At 41.3% G+C, this 15277-nt stretch overlaps 1 protein-coding gene across 1 annotated transcript; it reads left to right on the top strand.

Moving 5' to 3' along the window:
* Window positions 1-3298: 3298 nt before the first annotated feature.
* Window positions 3299-6716, top strand: MRPL50 (mitochondrial ribosomal protein L50). Its single transcript, XM_054987151.1, has 2 exons — window positions 3299-3421; window positions 6074-6716. Exons 1-2 carry the CDS (start codon window positions 3333-3335, stop codon window positions 6462-6464), a joined length of 480 nt encoding a protein of 159 aa, XP_054843126.1. The 5' UTR covers window positions 3299-3332; the 3' UTR covers window positions 6465-6716.
* The last annotated feature ends 8561 nt before the right edge of the window (window positions 6717-15277 follow it).

The following is a 15277-nucleotide window of genomic DNA, read 5'->3' as shown; positions in this document are numbered from 1 at the left end:
CACCTATGTTGTTCAATCTATATGTTAGGTCTTGGAGAGACATCATCTGTATCTTCAGGGTTGTGTGTATTCAAAGACCTCATGATGCCAGTGATAAACTTAATTTAATCAGGTTTCTGAAACCAAGCTTCTCTGTCCTGGGCCTGTGCCTGGATGCAGTAAAGTGGCTGACGGAGAACAAACTAAAAGGGAATCCATTCAAGATGAAGGCAATGTTGATTGGTAAGGCAGAGCCCTTGGGAGGGATCCTTCTGCCCACACTAGATAGTGTTGGGTTAAAGTCGACAAACTCTCTTTAAAAGCCTTATTACATTCTGTATTATTGTTAGAAGATCAAATAATGGCAGTAGTGAAAAGTATTTTTTCCGACTTCATTTTATGCGGAACTTAGCTTTATTTCTAGATTCTGAGCTGAGCTCATTGATCCATTCTTCTATAATTTAAAAGGCTTGATTACAGCAATACACTGTGTGTGGGCCTGCCTTTGAAAACTATTTAGAAGCCTCCATTAGTAAAGAATATGCTGCTTACCTCTTCGCAAGCCTGAAGCAAGGAGTATATCAGTTTCATCCCAAAGCTGCTACACTGATTACCGGTTTGCTCCATGTTAGGGGACATTTTTGTTATAGTACTCTGCTTCCAATTTGTAAGTCCTCTACTACTACTAACCCATATATATTTCAAGACACCAAACACTGTGATTACAGAAGAAAAATGGGTTTATTATTCATTTCAATAACCCCATGACGCTGCCTCCACTTCTAGAAGACATGTAAAGACCAATGGCATTGGAGGGCCTTATATACTCTTCAGTACTAATTGTTTACAGAATAATTGCTATTTGTTTACAGAATAAAAGATCAAAGATTAGGATGAAACCCTGTTAAAATGATGCATGTTCCAAGAGAAGATGACCTGTGATAAGCTTGAGTGTCAAATGGTTTATACAAACATTTGAGAAGCTGGAGCCATAAGTCTGACTTTTCTTGGGAAAGGAATGCAATCAAGGTTAAATCTTAATTAGAATAACCCAAAACAACAAAATGTTTACTCATTGCTCAGTGTCCTGTCTCCACCAGAGGAGACATATGTAACAAGCAGGATCTCTCAGAAGAAGGAATGTGACACTTAGAGCAAGGCTTTATTACTTGTTTACAGATTTCTGTGTGCTGGTAACTTGAATGTATGCTCAGAATGAGATTTTATGAAATGGGGCCTAAAAATTCCTTAACACTCCTGAATACAATTCAAGGTGCTGGTTTTAAACTTGAAAGCCCTACATAATCTAGGACCTGTCTACTTGAAGGACTGTTTCTCCCAGTACAAATGAATATACCACCTAGGCTTATCAGGTCTCCCACCACAGCATGTGCCACTCAGCAAACATGGTGGAAGGGGGAAAATGGAAGAGTTGTCATGCTGACAATGTGATGTCACTTCTGGCAGAAACCCAGAAGTTCGGGGGGGGGGGGAATCCCACAGTGTCATGTCAATGAAGTGATGTCACTTCCAGATTTCTGCCAGAAGTTATGTCACCTGTCCCCAATCCCTACGCTTTCTCATTGGTTGCCAGCCAATGTATGGAGGGTCTCCCCTGTGCTGCAATGTAGGCAGTTAACTTTTGCACATTCCTGTTGTGTATTTTACCTTTCCCCTTCCCACTTGGGGAGCTGCTTTGCCAGTCCTGCCTCAACCCCCTCCCTCAAGACTAGTAAAATTAAACAGGAAATCTTAAAGTGTACTTTATTAAGCAAAAAGGCAAGTGATTTTAATGAGTTTGTGCATAAAGTTTACCTTGGAACTAACCACTCTGTTTTTCAGGGTGGTGCAGTGGTTTGAGTTTTGGACTAGGATCTAGGAGACCCAAGTTCAAATTCCCCCAATGCCATGGAAGCTTATTGAATGATCTTGGGCCAGTCTCAGCCTAACCTAACTAGCAGCGTTGTTGTGAGGATAAAATAAAGGGGAGTGATCTTAGCTACTTTGGGTTCCCATTGGGAAGAAAGGTGGGGTATAAATGAATGAAATGAATAAAAATGCTTTAGGCATTATTTTGTAATCTTCATGACAAGCCTCTGTGAGTAAGGATACCAGGTCCCCTGGTGGGGGTAGAGGTTCCTCTGCTCCCAACCTCTCCCCACTGCCACCCCTAACCTGACCAGCAGGTAGGAGGTGGGGGAACAGGCCTCTGGGGGCACTCCTGGGGTGCCGCGATGATGTCACTTCTCGGCAGTGCCGCCCCCTGGGAGCACATGTGCACAAACCCACTGAGATAAGTGATGCCAGTGAAGTGAAGGAAGCTGGTTCCTTCACAAAGAAAAGGCAAACAGCCACGGCGACGCATTCAAACTTGTTGAGTGATCTTGGGGAGAGGGTAAGGGGACCTGGCAACCCGAGCAGGTAGACAAGTATTACTCCTCCCATATTATTATTAGTCTCATACTGGCATACTCTCATTGAGGTGTGAGTGTGTAAGGCTCAGAGAAAGTAACCACCTAGAGAGTTCGCAGCAGAGGCAAGATTTGACCTGCGGCATCTTGGAAGACCCCTGACCTGGACGGCCCAGGCTAGCCTGATCTCATCCAAACTCATAAGTTAAGCAGGGTCCTTCTTGGATGGGAAACTACCCAGGAAGTCTGGGTCGCTAGGCAGAGGCAGGCAATGACAAACCACCTCAGAGCATCCATTGCCAAGTTGAAACCCTTATTGGCTGGCCATAAATCGGCAGCCATGGTTTAAACACAGAAGCCTGCAAGCCCTTGGTGGTGGTGGAGAGTGCCCTCAAGTCATAGCTGACATAGGGCGACCCCTGGTGGGGTTTTCAACGCAAGAGACTGAGGTTAGTTGGCCATGGCCTGCTGCATCGGGACCCTGGTGGTCTCCCATCCAGATACTAACCAGGGCCGACCCTGCTTAGCTTCCGCGATATGACGAGGTCGGGCTTGCCCGGCTATCGGAGCGTTTAGCGAGCGGCGGGGGGGGGGGTGTTTTGAGAAGGGCAGCTGGTTCCTTCACAAAGAAAAGGCAAACAGCCACGGCGACGCATTCAAACAGGATGCTCAGGCTACTGATACTCGCGGTAGAGGAGGGAGGCTACCGGTTGCTAAGGCCACGAGAAGCTTCCGACCAATCATGTTCCATCCTTGAGCCTCTCGCTCCGCCTACTCTCCCCCTATAAACTACAGCTCCCATAGGTCCCAGCGCTCCTTACCGGAAATGCCCTCGACTCCCATGATGCGGGAATCCCCGGGAAAGCGGCTTCGGAGGGCTTCCCCGCAGGCGCAGTTTCATGGCTTAGAGAGGGGCGGAGTCTGTTCCGTGCGCGTTCTAAGATGGCGGCCGCTGCGGGCTTCCTGAGGGTTTGGCGGCAGAGGCCGGTTTGGGGGCTTCCTGCGCGCCGGGCCTTTTGGGGGGACTGGAGGTAATTTCAGTGGGGCCGGAAAGGACATTTATTTTCATTTAAAATGAGGGGGAATCCATAGGTCGAGGGGGAGAAACTTTTGGGAGGGCTGTGGTCGTTTTCAGCTTTTCAGGCTGCAATTCTATGGCTGCTTTCCTGGGAGTAAGCTCCATTCAGTAACATGGGGCCTACTTATAAGTAGACCTGAGTTTGAGATCAAATCAAGCCTGAATTTGCCCTAGAAGCTAAAATAACAAATCTGAGGCTACAGTACTTTGGTCACATCATGAGAAGACAAGATTCTCTGGAAAAGTCAGTAATGCTAGGAAAAGTGGAAGGCAGTAGGAAAAGAGGAAGACCTAAAACGAGATGGCTTGACTCAATAAAAGAAGCCACGTCCTCCAGTTGGCAGGATCTGAGCAAGTCTGTTAATGATGGGACATTTTGGAGGTCTTTCCTTTCCTCCGACCAAAGGTCGGAGGCGACTTGATGGCACCTAACACACACAGACCTACTTAGGATTGCTCCCTCAGTTGCCCATCTGTTTCGTTTTTAATTGCTCTGTTTCTCCATGCAAGGATTATCCTCACAAGAACCTTGTCAAATAGGTTAGGTGGACGGATAGTGAGTAGTCCAAGCTGATTCGCTACTCTTCCATCTCCTCGGTCTCCAAAGTAAAGTGCTCTAAGCACTATGTCATGCTGCTGCAGTTATTTATTTAGTGTATTTTTATCCTCCAAGGAGCTCAGGGCAGAATACGTGGATGTCTCCTGATAGCATTGCTAACAAAGAGGTTAGGCTGGGGTGGAGGGATTGGTCTACCCTCTCTTGTGAAGTTTTGTGGTTGTTGAGGATTTGAACTTGGATCTTCAGGGCTGATATTTCCGTGTCAAAGGAGGGACTAATATTTGATGTTATCTCTAGGATGGTTATGAACAGAGAGGTGTTCCCCCCCCCCTTTTTTGTTGTATTTTTTTAGCCTCTGTTTTCAATCTTTCCATATTTTCTTTAGACTGTGTTCTTTTGGGCACCTGTGCTGAAACAAGCACAGCCGCTCTTGCATCTACCTATAAAGTCAGGAGGACTCTTTATCTTATAACAGCAGACTGATGGAGTTGTCAAATACAATTTTTGTCATGAATCTTAATGGAAATTGTCACCCCTCAGGATGGCAAGTATAGAATGATGTAACTTCTTTTTTCCTGGGTGAAAAACTTCTAGATTGGAAAATAGTTGTGCTCCCAAAGGGCCAAGCTACGTGTTATCTGACTGAATCACTTAGTCCTTTTGTGTTATACTGCTGTGAAAGGCTCCAAAATGGGTTTTAGTATTAGCTTGGTGTTTGTCTCTTCCCCTTGCCATTTCCCTAACCAAAATTATGCACATACAAAAACGTACTCACTCAATTGTAGCTAGAAGCCAAGGAGACTGAGATTCTGTAATTCTGTTCCCTCCCGGTAAGCCAGCAGCCTCTTTGGTGGGAGCGATAGCTCTTTGCCCCTGCATCAGTTCCCTAACACCACCTTCCCCAGCACTATTGCTTTGATCCAGTTTGCAGCTGCTAAAACAAAAGTGGTTGCATCCAATCATATATTCCATGTGAAACATATAGTGAGGCCTACGGTCCCAAATCTGATGAATTATTTTGGGAAGGTAAACTTTTGAACGCTGCTTTGCTGAAACGCTAACATCTTTGGACTGTCTCAAGAAGAGCACTGAAGCGGTTTTGCCGTTATTCTGTTGTATATTTTGTCTAGAGCAGTCAACCAATTAAAGAATTTCAGTTGATGATGTATTTATCTTCTAGCTAGGTAATCTTTGAGTCCTGACCTGGATAGCCCAGGAGAACTTGATCTCAGATGCTAAGCAGAGTCGGTCTCGGTTAGTAATTGGATGGGAGACTTCCAACGAAGACCAGGGTTGCAGAGGCAGGCAATGGCAAACCACCTCTGTTAGTCTCTTGCCATGAAAACCCCACCAGGGGTCACCACAGAATTTCATTTTCATAAAATCAATGAAGGTTTAGCTTATTTCATTGAAAATTGATTTTATTAAAATAGCAGTATGGAAGTTCAATGATCTGTTTAGAAAAAAAGCAACATTTGATGCTTTGGTCATGAACAATGTGGAATAAAATGAATTATGTCAACTTGCATATTACCAAAACCTTATTTTGATACGATGATGCTTCGTTTGTAATCTGTCTTTCTTAAAAAGACTTGAAGTGGATATAGGGAGAGAAATAGATAATTTCATAAACAAAAGCCAGTCCCTCATCATGGTAAATGTAAATGTACAAGTTATGTTAAGTCTCCTGGGGTCCTCTTCAATTGGTCAGTTAGCTTACAGCTTAATGCCTTTAGACTTCTCTCTCTTGTAATCATAAAGTTGGAGTTTTGACAATAGGAACGTGCCATTCTCACAATAAATCTTATTTAAACAGTGGAATTCATTAGTAGGATGTAGTGACTTCAAATAAAGGACTTACAGGTCGGAGATCTTGGTTCAAATTTCTGCCATGGTTCATTGGCTAATAAAACAACTTGCTCAAAATCCATGGCATGGCTGATATGAGAATCCAACAGAGATACGGATTTCATTGTAAGTCTCTTGACACAGGAATGGGTATAAAGACAATTTAAACTACAGATTTCTTTGCTTGATCTTTGACAGGAAGAAGCAGGGGAAGCTGGAGGCAAAAGAACCAACCATCCCAGAGGAAAAGAAACCAGCTCTGGCTTGCCCTCCACCACGAAGCAAAAGATACCTTCCCCCTAAGGATCTTCAGAGTCGTTTAGAGGCTCGTGTCAGAGAAATCTTTGGACCCTCCGTTTCCAAGGACTGGCAAGAGGTGTCGCTGGGGGAGAGCAGGCTAAAGTACCATTTGTTGGCACAGTTGGCTGAGGATCTGGGCCATACTGTTCCGAATTTCCGTCTCCATCAGATGAAGAGCGCCAGTGACGTTCTGGCTTTTTATAGCACGCCTGTGAAAGACATCTCAAAGTTTGATGAACTAAGCACGCAGGAGCTTCCCCCGAACCTGAGAATCAGTTGGCAATACTGAACTGTGTTAGAGGGGAAAGGAGGCTGCCTTAGAGGAGCAACGCCTGAGAGCACCATTGAGCACTCTCATCTTTGTAAAAACTCCTTGTGTTTTCCCTATTGCAAGAGCGCTGCTAGTGCAGTGGGCATTGTTCTACAACATCAATAATTTGTGGTTGGTGAGAGGAATAATTCAAGTACATTCCTACTCCTAGCTTGGCCGTTGTTGAATGGAAATGGTGGTAAATGAAAATAAATGTAGGGCAATAAATGAGCCTTGGCTTTGGTGGGTTTTTTTCTTCTTTTTCATTGTTCACTTTGGTATGCCTGTGAATCTGAAGGAGTCTGGTACCCAGTTGCAAAAATCGTACAAAAAGAAGTTTTATGGTAACTTTTGGCTTAATCAAAATGACAGGGTGTGTATTAAATCGATCAAATGCTGGACCCCAATCTTTCACATGCATGGGGTCTTTGTCAGTCTGAAAGAGTCTCAGTTTTGAGCAGTTCTCTGCGCAAAAGGCCTACGGCTTACATTTTGCTATAACTTCGTGTGTAAAGTTGTTTGATATTTAATCAGAAAAGACAAGTACTTTTCTGGTCCTTATTAGTAATATAGATAAAAATATTAAAAATGTTTTGTAAATAAAATTATAGTAACCATTCTGTGTAAATTTAGTTCTGGGGGTGAGGAAGAGATACTGGTCCACAGAAAATGTTCCTGTATGGCTTTGGGAGACTGTCTGTACTTGTATGGGTGTTCAGGAGAAAAATCTCCTTGAGCTCATACAGCTCAGTCTTTGTTTGTATCCATTTTATATGGGAAACATAATGGTAAAAAAGTTGACCGCTTTGGGCACTGTGTCTTTGTTGGAACCTTAGGCTTTCTTTGAAGCTTGTCTGGGTGAAGGTCAGGAGTTGTTTCACCTTCCTTGAAAGACTGGGTTGCCCATGGTTCATTTTCTTCCCCTTACAAACAGTCTTAAGGAGGATTTGTGTGTGTGTTCTGGGAGTACACCTGCAGGTCATAGAGAGAGAAGAATGAATCTCAGGTCTGTGGGCAACAGTTTTGTTTCATGATCTGTGATACTGTTCGAAGAGGTAGAAGTTCTTCCCACTTTTCAACTCCATGTGTTATTTTATAAACTGTTGTCATGTTTCCCCCTTGTTTATCTTCTAAAATAAAATGCCCCGGTCTCTCTAACCTTTTCACATAGGCAAGATGTTCTAACCCTTTGGTCATTTGGTTACCCTCGTCTGCACCTTTGCCAGTTCAAGAGTATCCTTTTTAAGATACAGCAACCAGAACTGTGAACTCAGTAGATTCATTCAAGGACATTGTGGTGTACTGGCTGTTCTTTTTCAGTCCTTTTCCTTTTTTTTTTTTTTTTGGTAAAATTTTTATTGGATTAGAATCATTTAATTTCACATTACAATCAATTCCCCCATTTCCCAATTTCTAACCCCCTCCCTTTCCCCCCCCTTTTGTAGACTTCCAACAGTTTTCCAACCCTTTGTCCCTTTTCCCTTACTCATTTTAAATTTATCTATCTAACAAACATATACTTTCCCTTTATTCTACGCAATAATTCTTTAACTATTTTTAATACTCTGTACCCTATCTTTAAGTCCCTTCTTCCATATTAGACAAACAATTTGTCTCGTTTTTCATAATTTCAAATATTTCTATAAACCATAAACCATATAAACCATACATTCATATAAGTCAACCAATTTAACTTATACTCTATATGTTACTTTTTCTGCATATCTTATCTTCATTCTGCTTTAGTTATATTTAATTATATTATTATTTTTATTCTACTTTGATTATACATCTATATAACTATCATCAAAAGTTATCAATCAATTTGACCCATATATATCTTCAGGTAGACTTATTCAATTTAGTACATCATACAATTTTTACCAAAAGTAATATTAGTTAGTCAGTCCATATAATTAGTTATTTTCTATCAATATTCTATATATTATTCTATATATAATAATCTAACAAAGTAACTGCTTAGAAATTCTCATTTGCCTCTCCACCCCCCGGTAAAGTCACCCCCCTCTGCATTTTATTATGTTTCAATAGTTCTCGAACTGCCACAGTTCTCCTCCCACCTCCCATTTCTTCACCAAATATTGTTTCAGCTTCTCCCAGTCTGTGTTGAACTGTCCTGGGTCAAGGTTTCTCAATTTTCTTGTCATTTTGTCCATTTCCGCCATATACAGCAATTTGTAAATCCAATCCTCAATAGTTGGCACTTCTTGTACTTTCCATTTTTGCGCATACAAAAGTCTAGCCGCTGCTGTCATGTAAAATAGCAATGTCCTGTGTTGAGCTGGAATGTCCTCCATTCCCAAGTTCAGTAGCAGGAGTTCTGGGTTCTTATTAATTTGAAATTGTAAAATCTCACTTATTACTCTTATTATTTCCCCCCAGTACTGCCTAGCTACCTCACACGTCCACCACATATGATACAGGGAACCCTCATGTTTTTTACATTTCCAGCATTTGTTAGAAGTGTTCAGATTCCCTAGCGCAATCTTCTTTGGTGTCATGTACCAACGATAAATCATTTTGTAAATGTTCTCTTTAATATTAGTACACGTCGTAGTCTTCATTGTATTCTTCCACAAGTGTTCCCATGCCTCCATTGTTATTTCTTTGTTGAAATTTATGGCCCACTTCACCATTTGTACTTTAACTATTTCATCTTCAGTATACCATTTCAGCAGTACTTAGTATACCTTGGAAATTTCCTTCTTGTCCTCTTTTAAAAGTGTCTGCTCTAATTCCGAGTTCTCTATTCTTATGCCTCCCTTTGCACAGTCCGAATTGTAGAGATCTCTGATCTGTCTGTACTGAAACCAATCATAATTTGGTGATAACTCGTACTGTGTCTTTATTTTAAGTTTAGAAGATTCTATTCGGGTTATCTCCTTATACGTTAAACACTGTTGCTCAGTATCGACAGCTCTCGGATCTATTACCTCATATGGAACCTCCCATAGGGGGGTTCCTTCTTGTAAATAGTCTCTGTACTTCTTCCAAGTTGCATATAGGCTTCTCCGTATGTAATGATGCAAAAACATAGAGTTCACTTTTACTTTATCATACCATAGGTATGCATGCCATCCAAATATTTTTTTATATCCCTCTAGGGCCAATAATTTCTTGTTCTTCAGCATCATCCAGTCTTTCAACCACACTAGGCAGATTGCATCGTAGTAAAGTCTTAGATTGGGCAGTTGCATTCCGCCTCTTTCTTTTGCATCTTGTAAAACTTTCATTTTCACTCGAGGCTTCTTGCCTGCCCAAACAAAATCTGATATTTTCCTCTGCCATTTTTCAAACTGCTTAGAGTCTCGGATAATTGGTATTGTCTGTAGCAAAAACATTACTCTTGGTAACACATTCATCTTAACTGCTGCAATCCTTCCCAACCATGACAAGTTCAGTCTATTCCATTTAATCAGATCTTGCTCTGAGTCCATAATTTTTCATAATTATTTTTGAATAGATCTATGTTCTTTGCAGTCAGTTCAATTCCCAAATATTTCACCTTACTTGTTATTTCACAGTCTGTTATTTCCATTAACAGTTGTTGTTTTTGCTTAGTCATATTTTTACATAATATCTTTGACTTCTTTTTATTAATATAAAACCCTGCCAAGTCTCCAAACTCCTTAATCTTCTCTATCACTTTTGGCATGTTCTCCATTGGGTCTTCTACAATTAACATTATATCGTCTGCAAATGCTCTGACCTTATAAGAAAAGTCCTTTATTTTTATTCCACGAATTTCTTCATCTTGTCGTATTTGTATCATCAGAATCTCCAATACCAGAATAAATAACAGCGGAGACAACGGGCAACCTTGTCTTGTTCCTTTACTTATGATCAGTTTCTTAGTAGCCTCGTCATTCACCACAATTGCTGCATTCTGGTCTCTATAGATTTCTTTAATTGCTCTTATGAATCTTTCTCCCATTTGTAGCTTTTCCATAGTGGCAAACATAAAGTCCCAGTTCAGGTTGTCAAACGCTTTTTCAGCATCAACAAAGAAGAAACCAACCTCTTTATCACAACGCTTATCATAATATTCAATAGCATTGATCACTGTCCTTAGGTTATCTCTGATTTGTCTATTTGGCAAAAAGCCTGCTTGTTCCTCCTCAATAACTTCCGAAAGCCATCCCTTCACTCTCTCCGCCAGTATCTGCGCAAAGATTTTATAGTCATTATTAAGTAACGATATAGGTCTGTAATTTTTCACATTAGTCAGATCTTGGCCCTCTTTGGGGATCAATGATATGTTAGCTTCATTCCAGGTGTCTGGAATCCGTTGATCCTTTAAAACTCCATTGATCACCTCTTTTAGGAATGGTGCCAGTTCGTTAGCCATTACCTTATAAAATTTAGCTGTAAGTCCATCTGGCCCTGGCGCCTTTCCCAGATTTGTTGACTGTATTGCCTTTCTTATTTCCTCATCCGTTACTTCGTTATTCAATCTATCTCTCCAAGCTTCCGAAATTACTGGGAGCTTCATTTTCTCCAAATATGTCGCTATTGATTCTTTGTTCACCTCTTTCTTATTATACAATTTAGCATAAAATTTATAGAAGGCTCTACTAATGGCTGTCTGTTCCAAATACGTTTTGTTATCTTCACAAATTTTATTTATGGTTTTCTTTTCCTTTCTCTTTTTCAGTTGCCATGCCAAATATTTCCCAGGTTTGTTTGCACCTTCAAACGCTTTTTGGTTCAATCTTTTAAGATTCCACTCCAATTCTTTGTTATTCATTGCTATCAGCTGTTCTTGAAGTATTTTAATGTCCTGATATATTTTCTTTTTCCCTGGTCTCTTCTTTAACTGTATTTCTTTGGCTTTTATTTTCTCCATAATCTCCTGTCTTTTCTCCTCTTTCTTTTTTCTGGCTCTTCCATTTAAGTCCATTAGTATGCCCCTAATTACCGCCTTGTAGGTGTCCCAAACCTTGTTGGTTGGTACTTCTTTATTCATGTTGTATTGTATGAAGAACTTTGTCTCTCTTCTCAGCATCTCCATGTTCTCTCCCTCTTGTAACAAGTCCTCATTTATTCTCCATCCTTTCCTTTTGCTCCTTCTCCCCAATTTCCACATAATTGGATTGTGATCCGAGCCTACCATCGGCATTATTTCCACCTCCTTAGTCCATAACGCTAAGTCTTTTGAGGCCCAGATCATGTCAATTCTCGATAGTGTAGAATGTCTTGCGGAGAAGAACGTGAATTGTCTACTTTTAGGGTTTTGTCTTCTCCATACATCTTCTAAGGTTTCCTGTTGTGTCAATTCAAAAAACAGCTTTGGTAACAGTCCTCTTTTCTTTTGTGCAGTTGGTGATTTTTTATCTAATTCCAAATTTGTCACTCTATTGAAATCTCCAGCAAGAATTATCTGGTCATATGAAAGTTCATCTAGTTGCTTCCTCAAATCCTCAAAGAAGCTTTCTTTTGCTCCATTAGGTGCATAAATTCCGACTACCAGCACTCTCTTTAAATTCCATATACATTCCACTGCTATAAATCTGGCTTCCACATCCTTCATTACAAACTTTGGCTGCAGCCCCTCTTTTATATACAACACCACTCCTCTTTTTTTCTTATTAGAGGCCGCTGCAAAATCATTACCCAATTTTTTCGATTTTAAATATTTTACGTCCTGTTTTCGAATATGGGTCTCTTGCAAACATACAATATCACATTTTTGTTTTAATAGCCAGTGGAAAATGCTTTTTCTCTTATTCGGTGAATTAAGTCCATTTACATTCCAAGATAAGACTTTACACTCCATAATCATAATCTTGTTGCTGGTAAGTCCTTTTCATTATCCCTTAAAAAACGCTCCATCTCTCGTTCAGATCTGATACGCTTTTTGGCCCCTCCAAATTCAAAGGACACTCCTTCTGGTAATTCCCATCTATACCTAATTTTCATGTCCTTCAGAATCTGAATTAGCGCTTTGTATTTTTTCTGATCTAGTAACACCGATCTGGGTAATTCCTTCATAATGATAATCGTCTTGCCATCAATCTCCAATGGATCTTGAAACTGTTTAGTCACAATCTTCTCTTTCATATTTCGAGTTGTGAACTGCACAATCACGTCTCTTGGTAATTTCCTCTGGGTCGCAATTCTTGAATTTACGCGATATACCACGTCCAGGATAGCCACAACTTCCTCCTCCTCCTTTCCCAGGTATTCAGCTAACACCTCAGTAATCTGTTCTTGCGCTGTCTTTCCTTCCACTTCCGGCAAGCCGCGAAATCTCAGCTGCTTCTCCATGTGTTTACTTTCCGCAACCGCCATTCTTCCCCTCATCAATCTCATCTCTGTTTGTTGCGTATCAGCTAGATTCTCCACCGTGCCTTCCACTACTTTGACTCTCTGCTGTGTTCCTTGCAATTCATTTTGCATTGTTTCCATACCTTTCTTCACTTCTGACAGCTCACTTTTCACTGTCTGTTTAACCTCTTTGATCAGCTCCGGTTTCATGTCCTTAAGTTCTTTAATCACTTCTAAGAGTTTTTTGTCTAGATTTTCTATTGCCGATTGCCACTCTTTTTTCGACATAGTGGGGCTTGCTTTGGCTCGCTCCCACGAGTCCGCTCTCTTCCTTAACTCCGTGGCGTAAAATTTAATGTCCTTTTAATTTAAATGTCCCGGTCTTCTTGCAAAAAAAAACTTTTAGAAAATCCAAAATGTCGGGCGTCTTTTCTTTATGGTTCTTCTATGATTTTTGTAATCCAAAATGGCTTACTTCCTCTTCCGCTGAAGCCGCGACTCTTCCCCTTTCAAAGATGGCGATTCCCTTCTTCCTGCCCTCCGGCAGGGGCCGCTTCTCTCCAGCAACTCTATTGTTATTACGTACTTCCTGTTTCCCGACTTCCCACAGTAGCTCTTGCGATGGTAAAATTTTCTCACAGCTCCATAACCGCAAGTATTCAAAACAATAGTCCAATTTCTTTAATAACTTCTTTAAACTTAGTCTTTTTTCTAATACAACTCTTGCCGAGTCTTCCCCATTTTTCAGTCCTTTTCATAATAGTCACAGCCTATATTTACCTTTTTATCACTGCAGCAAACTGAGACAACCTTTTTCTTCTGCTATCCAGGAAAGATCTCTTTCCTGGTCAGCCATCACCAGTAAACGCCCCCCCACCCCCACATTGGTGACCATTTAAAGTAGTGAACTTGGCTTCAACGTGCATTGCTTTACAGTTATTCAGTATCTCATTTGCCACTTAGTTGCCCGGTTTGGAGAAACCTTCAGGGCCTTTTCAGTGTTTCAGTTCTTGCCATTCTCAATAATTTTGTGTCACCTTCAAGCTGGGTCGCTCCACTGCTCACTCCCATTTCCAGATTGTTTATGAATGAATTAAAGCACACTGCCCCACTACTGATGCCTGTGCATTCATTGTTTACTTTCCTTCATAGTGAGAATGATCCTTTTTCTCTTATTGTTTAAATGCTTTCTAATACATAAAAGAACCTTGTAGTAACGACACGAGACAGGGTCTGGATGCAAAGTCTGTCCCTCCAACATGGAGGCGAGAGTTTTATTCACTTGTATTCAGGAACTCCCGGATGCCCAAATATGGCTATAGCAGCAGTTACAAGTTACACATTCCATTCTCAGCCAACTAAGCAAAATATGCTGCGATCAGACTTGTCTTATCTAGGAAGCATGACGGAAAGAAAGGTACATCATGAGCTTCTGAGCATAGAAGAATATTGCTTAAGAGTATGGGAATGTTGTGCTCTGTGAATGATGAGAGAACAAGATGAAACTACTCCCTGATTCCTGTTGTGGTGTGCCAACTGACCAGAAGTCAGGGATGTAAAGAGTTGTTAATGCAAACTGGGTGGTATGCCAGCTCCAGTCTACAGAACCTGGACGTCTCTTGCCCATTACTGCTAAGTCTACTTAGGAACCTTTGGTGAGGGGCTGGAAAATGGGCGGAAGGTGGGAGGCAAGAAACCTTACATGAACAAACATGACTCAAATCAGATTGCTAGAAAAAGGGTGTAAAAGAGGACTCAAAGGAGCCAGGGAGAAAAAAGCTCACAGAAAATTCAAGGCGAAAACTAATGGCTCAAGAGAACGTGCAGAAGATGAGATAAACTGAAGCAGTACCGCACCGGAACAAATGCAATAACATTGCATAGGAAATCCCATAGTTACTCCAGTGCAAGCCCCCTGATTTTAATGGGTTTAACTCTGTAGAGGATCGCACTGTTGAATTGCTGTGTGCAGGTGCTTTCTCCTTTTTTTGGGCTGGATCTGTACATAACTTTTCCATTAAAGGAAAGGGGGCATTTTTTTGGCTAATTCCAGCCTCTCACAGCAGACCCCCGTTTTGCCCCTCGTGTGGCTCCTCTCTGTCCTTTGCCCTCCAAGACTAGCACTTTGTCAAGATTGGTGGGTTGCAATAGGAGTAGGAAAGAACAAAGTTCCATTCCGGTGACAGAAGTGCCTTCCATCTACAGAAGATCCAACTCAGCATTTCTTAGAGAATTTAGCTATCCACTTTCCCCGACTCTACAGCATGTGACTGTAGTAGCTATTGATGGTTGTAAGCCTTGGTGAAGTGCTTTGGGGTGAAGATTTTCAGCTGTATTCTCACAGAACTGGCCAAAGTGATCCTGGAGGTATAAGAAAAGAGCAAGAGCCAGTAGCACCTATAAGACCAACAAAATTCCTAGTAGGGTAGCTTTCGTGAGTCACAGCTCACTTCTGATATAGCTAGAAGCTGTATCTGGCTTTGTTAGTCTTAGAGGTGCTACTG

This window comes from Eublepharis macularius, chromosome 8, assembly GCF_028583425.1.
Source record: "Eublepharis macularius isolate TG4126 chromosome 8, MPM_Emac_v1.0, whole genome shotgun sequence".
NCBI lineage: Eukaryota > Metazoa > Chordata > Lepidosauria > Squamata > Eublepharidae > Eublepharis > Eublepharis macularius.
This window is presented reverse-complemented; position numbering and strand designations above follow the sequence as displayed.

What these genes read in the sequence shown, in the direction of transcription:
- MRPL50 (XM_054987151.1), top strand. Translation starts at nt 3,333, where the DNA reads ATGGCGGCCGCTGCGGGCTTCCTGAGGGTTTGGCGGCAGAGGCCGGTT. An exon ending in GCCTTTTGGGGGGACTGGAG is followed by an intron (nt 3,422 to 6,073) that starts GTAATTTCAGTG and finishes GATCTTTGACAG; the next exon opens with GAAGAAGCAGGGGAAGCTGG.